A 14,727-nucleotide genomic window follows, 5' to 3' on the forward strand; every position below is an offset into this window, starting at 1 on the left:
TGCTAACCCTGCAGAGTTACTAGCTTAGGGGCCAGTTCAGAAGTGACACAGTTGTGAAGGGGGAACTTCTAACTTCAGCAGTCATCCAGCAGGGACGGCCTTCGTGCCGCATCTCTCTCTTTTTTTGTTTTTTGTTTTTTTGGTGGTTTTTTTTTTTTTGGATTTTTCAGGTAGGGTCTCACTCTATCCCAGGCTGATCTGGAATTCATTATGGAGTCTCAGGGTGTCCGCAAACTCACGGCAATCCTCCTACCTCTGCCTCCCAAGTGCTGGGATTAAAGGCGTGCGCCACCACACCCGGCCTCACATCTCGTTTTCACCAGCTGGAAGTGCGCTCGATAATATGAATTCTGTCAAACAGTCGGCATCTACAGCCCAGCCGCTTCCTTAACCCTGGTAAAAGACAGTGAATGGTTAGGCCCTGTGTAGGGGTGCTGGCACAGAACCCAAAGTCTTGCAGGATGAAAGTAACATCATTCTAGAAACATACGCAGCTCCTGATGCTCATGCCAGCATTCTGACCTTGGCGGTCCTGACTCCTTCTTTGTGGCAGTGCTTACACGGAATTAACATAAACTCAAGACAAAAACCTCTCCCTGTCACCTTAGGAGTACTGAATCACTTGTTTTTTCCTGTGCTATTCATTTATTATTTAATTTTATGAGTGCAGGCAAGATCCGTTTTAAGTGATAGCAGCTCTATTTACAGGAGAAACGCCAATGGGGTTCTTAAGCACTCATACTCAATGGGCCGGCTGATCACATGTGAATCTCAGCTCTGACATGCACTTGAGAATGCTTTTCCCTCGACACTGGCTTTCTGCAAATGGGAATAATAACAGCACCACAAAGAAGTGCAATGGGACTAAGATGAATTCACCCAGATAAAGTTCTTCAAACAATGTTGGGCATATGAACAGCCTCAAAAAAAAAAAATAAAGTTAACTATCATTATTAGCCTTTATTTTGAATTAACTAAGACAATTAGTTGTATTATATAACTGAATCTAAATATTGCATATTGTATTAGGAAACTTGACAGAGGCAGAAGAAATTCTGAAAAGCCAAACAAGTTCTAACCTATCACGGACAACTGTATTAGTGACTTCCACAAACTAATGCCATAATATCCGACAAACATGACATAAGGAAGTAAGGGCTAGTTTGGCTTGTAGTGTCTGAGGGGTTCAGTCCAGGTTGATGGGAAGACCCATGGTGTCAGAGGGGTTCAGTCCAGGTTGATGGGAAGACCCATGGTGTCAGAGGGGTTCAGTGAAGGTTGATGGGAAGACTTACCGTGTCAGAGGGGTTCAGTCCAGGTTGACGGGAAGACCCATGGTGTCAGAGGGGTTCAGTCCAGGTTGGTGGGGAAGGCAACGTGGAACCACTCAGCTGAGGACAGCAGAGGCATGGGACGGAATTTGTTCACATCATGGCCAACCAGAAAGCAGAGAGTACCACAGGAACAGCCTTTCTGGGTATAGCCTTCAAAGGCTTGTTCCTAGTGACCTATTTCTGCCACTGAGGCTCCACCTCCTAAAGGTTCCACAGCTTCCAAAAATAGTGCCACCAGCTAGGAAACAAGTGTTCAACAGATGAGCCTGGAGAGGAGAGTTCTACCTGTGACTGTGCTTCCACCTGGCTACGTCGCTCAGGGCCTTCCTTGCTGCACCTAGACCATGAAAGGAGCTGTTCACACATTAGCTAAAGTTATTTCTGGTCCCTAAAAGTCTGTAATTCTTTGAATTCAAGTTGTCTGTCTGCTGAGTAGTAGTAGTCATACAAATCTAAACAGAAGGAAAACATCTACGACTGAGTTTTCATGATGTAACAAAAAAGAAAACTGACGTAGACAGACCCATGGCTCTGATATGACCCATGCCCTTGTGTGAATGCTTTAACGAGCGTTCCACTGCACCTGTCCCTCTAGGGCTTTACGACACTATGGTGGGATATGTCTTCCTTGGACCACTGATCAGACCCCTGTCCTGTAACTCTATGTTCAACCTGATATCCTTATCTTCATGGTGTGATATCCCACAAACAGTTTTTCTTTTTTTTTCCAGCAAAACAACTGGAAAAAAAAAACTCTTACCTTCTAGGATAAAATAAAAACTCATGCAAAATGATAAAATTATGGTGTTTTACATACTGATTTATTCTACAGCACCATATTTTATAACAAAGTATCTGATAAAAATAGTTTAAAATATAATTTTTAAGTTCAAAATAAAGCACTTAGCAGTTATGATATATACACACTACTTGTCTTGAACGTTTAAAGGGCACATTTCTGACCTCATTAGCTAAATGGCAGCCAATGTTTACAGACTTTTAAAATGTACATTTAAAAACACTGAGGCAATTCATTAAAATGTTTAATAACTATAAACAGATATCTACCATATAATATGAGAGGTTCATTATCTACATAGAAATGCATACCTTGTTTATAATCCCAACACTTAGGAGGTTGAGGCAGGAAGACATAAATTCAAGACCAGCCTGGAATACAGTATCAAGAGACTCACTCACAAAAGTGAACTGTGTCAGTTTCAGAAAGACAAATACCACGTTTACTCGGACTTGTGCCTTCAAGACCTTACATGGACATCATACGGTCATGGCTATGTGACAGGAAAGTATAAGCAAAATGGTCCAGTGGAGCAAAGCAAGTGAACAGGATGAAGAACAAGAAAGAAAGGAGGGGGAGGGGGCTATGCTCAATGTAAATGATATACTTGCAGGAAAGTGTCCTCATGTAACCAAGCATCATGTACAATAAATACAGAAAATGAAAGGTTTTAAAAATGAAAAACAAACCCAAAGGATACACTTAAATCTAGTTTCTACAATATTGCCTTACAAAAATATAAAGTTCTCATTATACAATGTTTTAAAGTTCAGTTCTAACACGTTACATTACTAATATGAGCACACATGCTCCTTTTCCCCTTGTGTAACGTCCCTTCACACAAACATATCTAGTCAAGGATTAATCACAGCATAGCAAAATGCTGCCTTAATTGCTGAATTAAGTGCTGTGTGTCCACGTGGTCGGGAAAGGCTGCTTTAGACTTCTGAGCAGCAACATAGCTTCTCTGAAGATCTCCAACCTGTGAGAAATACCAGAACAAAAACAGAATACGGTCAGGGGAGATATAAGTAAGTAAGAGAAAAGACACTATCTATCTGTTGTTCTTAAAGGTAAACTGCTCAATTATGCTACTACCAGCTTAGGATTCCCTCATCTAGATTATAATTCCACCATGAAATAATATAAGAAAGTAAAATAAAGAACTATATGATTTGCACTCCCTTGCTGCTGTCTAGTTATGGATTCAGAAACCTGTGTTTTCTTTCCTTGTCACTGGCAGTATTATAAACATAAATGACAATGTGTATATCTAAATATCTAGCTCTGTGTAGGTTAGAAAAACTACTTGTAACATTCAACAAATATCTGCTTGATTAGAGTATTAGTTATTAGACAAGAAATTTAAGCAAAAACTATTTAAGAGGGCCAGGCATGGTGGCACATGCCTTTAATCCCAGCACTTGGGGGACAGAGGATTCATAGCAGGATTGCCATGAATCTGAGGTCACCCTGAGACTACACAGTGAATTCCAGGTCAGCCTGAGCTACAGTGAGACCCTACCCTGAGAAACCAAAAGAATAAAAAAATAAAAACAAAATTAAAAATAAATAAATAAAACTATTTAAGAAATTATCTTTAGTATCTTTTTAAATATTTACTTATTTATTTGAGAGAGAGAAAGAGAATGGATGCACCAGGCCCTTCAGCCACTGCAAATGGTTACCAGACACATGTGCCACCTTGTGCATCTGGCTTATGTGGGTACTAGGAAATCCAACCTGGATCCTTAGGCTTCCCAGGCAAGTGCCTTGAGTGCTAAGACATCACTCCAGCCTTCCTTAATATCTTTCAATGGTACTAAGCACCATAAGACCGGGAAGTTGTCTGACTTTAAAGGCTCATAAAATATATCTCTAATGTTCACTGAGCTCTGTGCTCCAGCCCAGTTCTCAAGAAAAACATATCTACTGTCAGAATATATGCCTTGATTCTTGAATGTACATATAAAGAGACAAAACTTTTGTAGTATGTGCACATAAAAACTCCAGATAAATCCACATACACATTTTATATATATGACATAAATTGTTTCCTTTATAAAATCATATTTATTTGTTTTTATGAGAGAGAGAGAGAGACTTGGCATGCCAGGGCCTCCAGTCACTGAAATCCAACTCCAGATTCCTGCACACCTTGTGCATATGCATAACTTTATGCACTGTGTCACTTGTGCAAACTTCTGGCTTATGTGAGACCTGGAGAGTTGAACATGGGTACTTACGCTATGCAGGCAAGTGTCTTACCCGCTAAGCCATCTCTCCAGCCCCATAATATTTATTTTAACATTTATTTTCTCTTTGCCAAAAAAAATACCTCCTAAGAGTTAAGAGTTATTTAAGCTATTTCATGAAGAAGACTGAGTGGTAATATGGTCTGCAAATAACATAAAGGATTTCATGGCTATAAGAGCAGGAATACTTAGTAAGTATCTCCTAAATGACCAAGTGTCCTACTTTAAGTCATTGGAGGTTTCTTCTGTAATTTATTATTATTTTGTATCATGTATGTGTATGGTATATATGTTCATATGCATGTGAGTGCACATGCATGCAGGTATACATGTGTGAACACACATGTGGAGACCAGAGGACAACCTCAGATATCATCCTCAGGGATGCCACCCACTCTTTCTCGAAGATGAGGTCTTTCGTTGGCCTGGAGCTTACTCATTAGGCTAGACTGGCTGACCAGAGAACCCCAAAGTTCTCCTGCCTCCACCTCCCCCATGCTGGAATTACAGGCAGGTGCCACCATGCCCAGCATTTTATGTCAATTCTAGGGATCAACTTGTGAAGCAAGCACTTGATGACTGACCTCCAGTCATCTTCTACAACTTACAACAGTGCTTAATCAATAATCAATATTCAGTGAAAAAGTTCAATACATACCCCTTGAAGTAAAGATATTTGTGGTAAGAGTTGTTTTTTTTAATTATTTATTTCAGATTGAAGATCAACCTTCTCTTCAGGAAGATAGGATCAGAAATGTCTTATTTACTGCAAGTGTTAAACTAACAAAGAACAAGAAAAGTGTCAGATGAGCCGGGCCATGGTGGCACATGCCTTTAATCCCAGCACTTGGGAGGCAGAGGTAGGAGGATCGCCATGAGTTTGAGGCCACCCTGAGAGTCCATAGTGAATTCCAGGTCAGCCTGAGCTACAGTGAGACCCTACCTTGAAAAAAAGAAAGAAAGAAAGAAAGAAAGAAAGAAAGAAAGAAAGAAAGAAAGAAAGAAAGAAAGAAAGAAAGAAGGAAAGAAAGAAAGAAAGAGAGGGAGTCAGATGATAAATTAATAAAAACAGAAAATACCTTATCAGAGATTGTTGCAAAATTAAAATGTGGCTCATACATGCAAGGCGCTAATGAGGACGCAGTCTGTAACAGAGCCTTTGCCTGTGGGGGAAGAGAGAAAAAAAACATGTGAGCATACAATGAGCACTGTATCTGTAATTTCTTTATTTATTCAAGAGAGAGACAGAAAGAGAGAGGATGGGCAGGCCAAGGCCTCCAGGCACTGCAAACAAACTCCAGATGCATGTGCTACCTTGCACATCTATGTTATGTGGGTACTGGGTAATTGAACCTGGGTCCTTAGGCTTTGCAGGAAAGTACCTTAACAACTAAGCCATAAAGTTTGTATTTCAGTATGATGTACAATGAAATATAATCTCAATGTTAAAGTCTGAATCTAATTTTTGTTGTTGATGGTTGTTAGGAGTCTCTAATATCTGTTCCCTGGTGTAACCACAAAATCCTGCAGCAGCTTTAAAAACCCAACGTTCCAGGTTGAACGACGATGGGTAAGCAGCCATTGTGCTTCTGACCTGGTTCCTCAGAAACACATAAGCAGCAAGTAACAAGCTTCCTGTTCCCCAGAGCACTGGAAATGTACCCCTATATTAGGTTCTGTCCTGGGCAAGCTCACAGGATCACATGTTGCAGAGACCATGGGGTGGCATGAGATGCTCACACACACCTTGCATCCCACACAGCTGCCGGACAGTTCTCCAGCTTGTCGCCATGACCCTGGGGACAAACTTACTCATTTCTTTCAATAGAAAATAAGACGATAGGAATTCCTACAGGATTGCTGATGGTAGTTTTAAATAAAATGATGCTAATATAAAGTCCTTAAAAATGCTACAAATTGGGCTGGAGAGATGGCTTAGCGGTTAAGCGCTTGCCTGTGAAGCCTAAGGACCCCGGTTCGAGGCTCGGTTCCCCAGGTCCCACGTTAGCCAGATGCACAAGGGGACGCACGCGTCTGGAGTTCGTTTGCAGAGGCTGGAAGCCCTGGCATGCCCATTCTCTCTCCCTCTATCTGTCTTTCTCTCTGTGTCTGTCTCTCTCAAATAAATAAATAAATAAGTATTTTAAAAAAATGCTACAAATTAACTGTGTCCTAGAAGGACTGCAATTAGTAGGAGGGAAAGAAAATTACCAATCTAGAAGTAAACAATCCCCACGCACTTCCTGCATGAGCACAGGGGCAAAGTTCTGAGAGTGCAGGGTCCCTTTTAGAACAGGTAAGTTTATAAAACACAAATCCACCTGCTGTTTGTTTGTGTGGGGAGAATGAATGAAGTTGTGCAATGATTGGGTTCCCATCCTCGTTTATGTGGGAAGAATGGATGAATCTGTGGAATGAGTTAGATTGCCATCCTTGTGTGATGAAAAGGTTTTCCCCAGTTTTTTAAAAACCAGGCTCATACCCAGACACTCTGCTCTCCAGGTCTGTGACGTTACAGTTACATATTCTTGCTCAGATATGCTTCTGCATCTCTAAGGTGGAAGATGTAATAACACTTATCGTTAATATGGTATGTGTAGATTTAGCTGTTAAACCTGTGGGGTGTGTATAATACACAGCTTATGAAGCATCTTCCACGTGCTCAATGTCACACTACCACTATATCAAGAATTTTAAGCTCATGACCACAAAGCCACCTTCATGTGAGCACTACTGTTTACTCTTTATAGGACATTCACTTACTCCAAAAACACTGACTGAGGTCTTGCCATGTGCCAGACACTGTTTCTGATGCCAAGAATATGGCAGTTACGTGACAGGTAAGGCCCTCACTTTCAGGAAACTGACACTCGCATTCTACACATAAATATGATGCTATCTGGTAAAACAGGAAAAAAAAGGTGGGAGATATACTAGCCCCTGAGAGCTCCCTATAGACTGATGTTCCAGATGGCCTTTCTGAGGAAGTGGCTTTTAAAACCTGAATGATAAAAAGAAACTTGTGATTACAAGGTCTGGGAAAAGAGCTAGGGCCCTAAATGGACCATGAGTGGTGTCCCTGCAAGGCAGTGAATGTGCCTGGACGTCAGAGGGAAAAAGAGAGCGCAGAGGACACAGTCTGAGAAGGAAGTAGAGGCCAGGTTATGTCAAGCCTTACAGGCCATGAACAAAAGCCCATGTTTTAGTACAAATGTGAGGAAAAGAAACCAGAGGATTTTGAGCAAAGCAATAAAAAAATGTTTTAAAAGCTAGGTGTGGTGGCACATGTCTTTAATCCTAGCACTTGGGAGAGAGAGGTAGGAGGATTGCTGTGAGTTTGAGGTCATCCTGGGACTACACAGTGAACTCTAGGTCAGTCTGGGCTAGAGTGAAACCCTAACTTGAGAAAACAAAATAATAATAATAATAATGATCACAATAATGGCCTGCAGAGATTTCTCAGTGGTTAAGGCACTTGCCTGCAAAGCCAAAGGACCCAGATTTGATTCCCCAGGACCCACGTAAGCCAGATACACAAGGTGGCACATGCACCTGGAGTTTGTTTGTAGCAGCTAAAGGCCCTGGCGCGCTCGCTCTTGCTCTCTCTCTCTCTCTGCCTTTATCTCTCTCTCAAATAAAAGCAAGTAATAATAATAATATTGTTTTGTCACAAAACCCCTTAGGCTCTTCTAAGGAGGGGGATATGGAGGACAGTTACTAGAGTCTAGTGGAGGAACAGGAAGAGATCAGCTCGGGACGCTTGGCGTAGCACTCGCAGGGCCTGCTGTGGGTGCACAGGCGGCAGGAGGGAGGAAGACAGAGGCCTGAAGAGCGGCTCCTAGGATGCTGGCGGGGCAGCTAGGTGGTGGGTGAGCCACAGTGAATGGTGGAGGAGCTCACATAAAATACTGAGGACCAGGGAGGTTCTCAGCATCCCAGCAAAACTAAATGTTTCACTTTGAACTCAGAAAGGTGAGGTAACTTGCCCAGAGTCACACAGCTAGTCAATGGCCTCTGAGATTCATTTTAAAAGTACAACACACAATGATGGTTCAGTGTGACAGTTTTCCTCGGAGGGAAGCAGATTGCCCACTGTGCAGCAAGTGTGTCCTGACCTGCTCAACGTGACCCTTCCGCATCTCCAGCACAGCCAGGTTGTTATAGGCCTCGGCATGGTGGTTGTTGCTGACCAGGGCCAGCCGGAAGCACTGATGGGCCAAGTTTGTATCTCCGATTCCCTGAAGAGAGGGACACAAGTTCACACGCACGAAGGCTGAGACTTTCTGCACCGTCTCCTCCCTCCCTTCTCATATGAATCTTTCCTACTACATAGACAAGAGGACAAGGAGCAGCTGTGGGAGTCGTATATAAATTCTGTAAAGTAGATTTAACCTGGGGCTATAACATGGCCTACAGGGACTCCTAGGAATTTCTAAATTGCCAATTGGACTTATGATATCTGAACATTGCTTCAAATGAACCTTACAGTAACCTCTTACATAACAGGGCATACCAAAAACAAAACAAAACATACCACAGCTATATGTCCCAAGTTGTACCAGACATCAGCTGCCTCCTCCTCGTGCTCGGCCAGGGAGAGGGCGCGCTCGAAGGAGGTCAGGGTCATGTCATACTGCTGCGCGTAGAAGCAGCACAGGCCCAGGTTGTTGAAAAGCTGGCAGTTGTAAACGCCCATCTGCAGCAGGCGCCTTTTGAAAAACAGCACAGACCTTGGTGTCAGATCAACTCGAGAAACGGTGACTGATTTCCAGACCCCAAAGAGTATTGATATAAAGTGTAAAAGTTAACACATTTAAATCAAACAAAAAGCTAATCTTTTCTAACTTGTGGCAGGGAATGTGTTCAGAAACATGGTCAAAGATAACTGTTTTAAGTTTTTCACACAAATTTTTGTTGGAGAATAAAAACAAGAAATGGTCACAAAATGTAAAGCTGACAGAGTTTCGGTGTGAAAGCCTCAGTACCTGCGGATGAATTCCCAAGGCCTGACCTAATCTGAGGATTGTTTAGCGTTTGTTGCCCACTACACCATCACTGGGTGGAGCCTGGCTTTAGCTGGCTGCCCTCCGGGGTACAGGCCCGAGCTTCACCGGAGGAAGACGTGGCTGCAGGTGGCTCTCCATATTCCCCTCAGCTTTCCCACTGCAACTAAAGACTCCTCTTTGCTTCTAGGCATCGAGAGTCCCAAGGGCCTAGAGAGTTCGACTATACAAATGAAAACCCAGCCCAGCTGCCACGAGAAACCCATGACCCACTTTGACCAGGGGGGAAGGGGCTGCTGCACATGTGCCAGACCCCACTGGTGCGCTGTGTGCTTTATGTTTCCAGCGTGGATTTGGAAACAACCTTTGTCAGCTGCCAGTCCTCTACTTATACATTATCCAAGAGCTGAGATTATAATTGAAAAATGAATTTTAGGTGCCACACAGAGGATAAAATAAGCATGCACTCCAGAGAGAATTAGACTTTGAGGTAAAAACTCAATCATCCAGGTGCATTTTGACAAGACGCCAATGGCTGCACATTTGCAAATTACTGAATGTGATTTTAATTTGCATAAAACATCAGAGTGTTGGAACTGCTAGATTTAAATACATATAGTCTATACATATCATTTACTTTTTTTTTCTTTTGGTGTTTTTGAGGTAGGGTTTCACTTTAGCCCATGCTGACCTGGAACTCTGTAGTTCCAGGCTAGCCTTGAACTAAGTGATCTTCCTCCTACCTCAGCCTGCTAGGATTAGAGGTGTGTGCCACCACGCCCCCTAGTGCTAGGATTGAAGGCATGCACTACCATGCCCATAAGTCACTACATTTTCATTCCATCTTTTACGTTTTATATAACTATCTTATATTATTATTTTACAAAATAATATATATTATTTTTACTTATTTATCTGAGAGGGAGAAAGAGGGAATAGGTGCACCAGGGCCTGCAGCCACTGCAAACAAACTGCAAGTATATGTGCAGCTGGCTTTCATGGGTACTGGGGAATCAAACCTGGGTCCTTAGGCTTCACAGGCAAGAGGCTTAATCATTAAGCCATCTCTCCAGTCCCTCGTTCCATCTTTGTTACTGTCTCATCAATTTCTCACAAGAGCCTAGCCCTACAAATTGAATGTAAAACCCACCTGTAGAATCGGAGCGCTACCTCTGGTTGATCAGAATAGAAGTGGTTGCTCCCGATGCAAGCAATGGCCTCCACGTGCGTGTTGTCTTGCTTCAGAACTTCTTTGTAGTACTCGGCTGCAGATGAGCTGTTGTTCATTTCCTGTCATCCACCAGACAGAACAACACTTAATGAACACTAGACAAAAAGGTTGTATTTTGATTTTATCTGGTTTTTTTTTTTTTTTTTTTTTTTGAGGCAAGCCCAACAGACTGGCCTTTTTTTAATGCAAGAGGGCAAGAGCAAGAGACAGCGTGGGTGCGCCGGGGCCTCGGCCACTGCCCCTGAACTCCAGACGCGTGCGCCCCTGTGCGCATGTGCAACCTTGGACCCTTGTGTCACCTTGTGCACCTGGCTTACATGGGACCTGGAGAGTCGAACATGAGTCCTTAGGCTTTGTGGGCAAGCGCCTTAACTGCTAAGCCATCTCTCTAGCCTGACTTTATCTTTCTTTAAAGAAAAAAGTATTTATTTACTTGCGAGTAGAGAGAAAGAGTGAATACGGGCATACCAGGGCCTTCTGCAGCTGCATGTGAACTCCAGAGGCATGTGCCACTTTTTGCATCTGGCTTTCTGTGGGAACCCCCAGGCCATTAACTTTGCAAGCTAGCACTTTAACCACGGACCCAGGTCTGTAAGCCTCCCACCCCTTGTTTTGTTTTCTCCAAGGTCGGGTCTCACTCTAGCCCAGGCTTACCTGGAACTCACTGTGTAGTCCCAGGCTGGCCTTGAATTCACAGTGATCCTCCTACCTCTGCCTCCCAAGTTCTGGGATCAAAGGCGTCTGCCACCATGCCAGTCAAGTTATTTTTTCTAACAGATTTAAGTTTTTTCATTCAACAAATATTTACTGACAGCCTGCCACGTTACACTCTATTCTAGGGTGTAGGAACACAGTATGAAGAAACACACTATCCGCAGAAAAGATGAGAGATGTGAAGAAAACACTGCAGGGCAGGTACAGAGGGAGGGAGGGAGGCTGCTGCTTGCTGAGCGTGGTCATGTTGGAGGAGGCACTATGTGAACAGAGGTCTAAATGAGACGGGGGCGGAGACCTAGCGCTTCTGGGGGGCGCTCACACCGAGCAGAGACTAAGAAATGCGTGGCCTAGAATGGAAACATCGCAGGACAGGCAAGTGGTGGGAGAGGGAGAGGAGCGCAGGGGACCAGAGGCAGCCAAGGCCTTTCGTGGCACGGGAAGAGCTTCGGATCTCACCGGAAGCGGAGAGAACGTTAGAGGATTACGCGATCAAGCTGTGTGCCACATTCAGAGAATAACTTGGAGGCCCAGTACGAGATGTTTTCAAATCGGGAGGAAATTGCAGCAAGGAGGCCCAGAGAGTCCAGGAGAGAACTGACGGCCATCCAGACCAAGTCCAGAAACACATACGTGAGCAGAAACTGAAGGAACCTTCTATAGTCATTATGTTCTATTTGTACAACACTGGTATCATAAACGAGCCATCTAATATTATTAAAACTTTTTGAGACGGGATTTCACTATATTGTCTTGTACCTCTGAGCTTAAGCTATCCTCCTGCCTCAGCCTCCTGAGTAGCTGGACTACATGTACGGGTCACTGCCCCTGGCTTAACTAATATTATTAATGAATGCTGCCTCTCTCAAATCCACCTCCAGGCCTAGTTTCAGACTTTATGTCCATGAAGATTTCGCTACATCCTCACTTCACACGGATGTTTTCAAGCGTGTGCTCCATTACTGTCCCGGGGGCTGTCTTTCAAGCTACTGACTCATTCGGCTAGGATTGATGCCTGTGCTGTCTTGATCTAACCAGCAGGTGTCAACAGAAGCCTTTGGGCAACAATCACAAATAATCACCAAGCCAAACTAGGAAGAACTGCCAAATTTTCTCTAGCCAGCAGACGAGGAAAATTACACAACTACTACACTCAGCCACAGGGACTAAACGGAAATGTGCTGAGCGTACGCACAGGGAGCATTAGTCATAATTTCCCTTTACACAGGAACTGGGGAATCGAACCCAGGTCGTTAGGTTTTACAGGCAAGCGCCTTAACAGCTAAGCCATATCTCCATTTCTCCTGAAATCACATATTTTCAAAGAAAACCTGTTTCAGGTCTGAGGTGAAGAAGGTGTTGCAGCCTTCTGTGCCGCACTGTGGAGCAGTCTCACTTAGACAGGTGACTAGAAGCCATCTTGGTTACAGATGAGAAGCCACATACTCCAACTATGTTTTAATCAGTAATATTAGGACATTCAGAATAACTGCTGTGGGTAAGACACACACCATACCTGTGCCTGTCTATGAACAAAACTTCAGATGTTTCATGCTCGGGGCAACATGTGTGTGTCTTCTACTTGTCTAAGTATTGTAGCTCTCTCTCAAGTGGCTCTCAGCTTGGAGAAATAGAGATACTATTTAATGGCCCCATAAAACCCACTAAAACAGTCACCACTGAACCCAAACCCATGACATACTTGTACATATTTGGACATATTTGCACCCCACTTGCACACTTCCTGTGTGAAAGCTGACGAGGGGATCATGTCCAATCAGAAGAGTGCTCCAGGGCTGGAGAGATGGTTTAGCAGTTCAGGCACTTGCCTGTGAAGCCTAAGGACCCAAGTTCAATCTCTCTCTAAATCCTACGTAAGGCGCATGCACAAAGGGACACAAGCGCAAGGTCGCACATGCGTACTAGATGGCGCAAGTGTGGAGTTTGATTGCACTCGCTGAGGCCCTGGTATGCCATTTCCTTCTCTCTCTTTCTCTAAAACATAAGATAATTTTAAAAAGAGAGAGTTTCAGACTCCAGGTATTTAATTTGAGGCTTTGGGGGCTATAAAATTACTGTGGAGCCCAAGTTAATGGACATAGAAATTAATTTTTGTCATCTTGAGGAATTCTGCATTGAAATACTTATTTTCTCAGCAACTTCATGTGCAGTTTTTCAGCAAAGTTTTATGAACCACAGAGCTTGTTAGGAACTTGCCCTCCTGAACCCCAGGAGAGCTGCAGACCAAGATATGGCTCAGGAATCTTCATTTACTTACTTTTCCTTTTGTTTGGGCTCAGAGATCTTTCCTTTTCTTTCTCTTTCTGAATGTATTTTGTGTGTGCATATGTGTGTTTTTGTATGTGGTGAGCATACATGTGCATGTGCTTGTGAAGGCCAGAAGCTGATGTTAGGTGTCCTCCTCAGTTGCTCTCCACCTAATTTTTGAGACAAGGTCTCTTGCTAACCCAGAGCTCACTAACTCAGCTAGAGGCCCTGGCATTCCCATTTTCTCCCTCCCTCCCTCTCTCTCTCAAATAAATAAAACTTTTTACAAAAAAGTAATTTGGACTGGAGAGATGGCTTAGTGGTTAAGCACTTGCCTGTGAAGCCGAAGGACCTCAGTTCAAGGCTTGATTCCCCGGGACCCAGGTAAGCCAGATGCACAAGGGGGCACACGCGTCTGGAGTTTGTTTGTAGTGGCTGGAGGCCTTGGTGCACCCATTCTCTCTTTATCTATTTGCCTCTTTCTCTCTGTCTGTTGCTCTCAAATAAGTAAATAAAAATAAAAATAAAAAAAGGAATTCATAGCAGGACATGGTAATTCCAGTACTTGGGAGGAAGAGACTAAAGGATCATAGCAAGTTAAGAGACCAGTTTCAAGCATAAGGCTGGAGTTTGGACCCCCAGCACCCATGTGGCAGCCCATCTTTTTCCCAGTGTTCAGGAGAGAAGACGTGGGACACCCAGGTCAAATGAGAGACCCTATTTCAGTAAATAAGGTGGAAAGCAATCGAGGAAGATACCCAATGTCAACCTCTTGCCCCATACACACGTGTAAGCACACCCACACACATATGTGCCAACACACACGTGAACGTGCATACATATATAGCCAGGCACAGCATGCACACCAAAGGAATTCGTGTTCATTTTCTAAAACTCTAGAAAATACAGTATAAGAAGAAAATGATTATTTTCATACTACAACCTAAGTATAACAAGGATGAATCTCTTCTATTTTTATTCACAAAGTGACTTAACTAGTGCAGGTAGCATTTTCCAGGAAGTTAAAGAGAGTAGAAATATGTTTGTTCAATATTAAGTTCTAGCTGAGGAGCTGAGCATGGTGGCACACGCCTTTAATCCCAGCACTCAGGAGGCAGAGGTA

At 43.3% G+C, this 14,727-nt stretch overlaps 1 protein-coding gene across 2 annotated transcripts in view; it reads right to left on the reverse strand.

Annotated features, from left to right (window-relative positions):
- Positions 1-2,172: 2,172 nt before the first annotated feature.
- Positions 2,173-14,727, reverse strand: part of Ttc8 (tetratricopeptide repeat domain 8) — a 59,811-nt gene continuing 47,256 nt past the window's right edge. For both annotated transcript variants that reach the window (XM_045154364.1, XM_045154363.1), the window contains 5 exons: positions 10,542-10,681; positions 8,923-9,097; positions 8,504-8,626; positions 5,468-5,551; positions 2,173-3,115 (listed from right to left, as the gene is read on the reverse strand). In XM_045154364.1, the coding sequence (XP_045010299.1) occupies positions 2,999-3,115; positions 5,468-5,551; positions 8,504-8,626; positions 8,923-9,097; positions 10,542-10,681 (639 nt within the window). In that variant the 3' untranslated portion in view covers positions 2,173-2,998. The remainder of the gene's footprint in view (positions 3,116-5,467; positions 5,552-8,503; positions 8,627-8,922; positions 9,098-10,541; positions 10,682-14,727) is intronic.

The sequence above is a fragment of the Jaculus jaculus genome, chromosome 7, assembly GCF_020740685.1.
Source record: "Jaculus jaculus isolate mJacJac1 chromosome 7, mJacJac1.mat.Y.cur, whole genome shotgun sequence".
Classification (NCBI taxonomy): Eukaryota; Metazoa; Chordata; class Mammalia; order Rodentia; family Dipodidae; genus Jaculus; species Jaculus jaculus.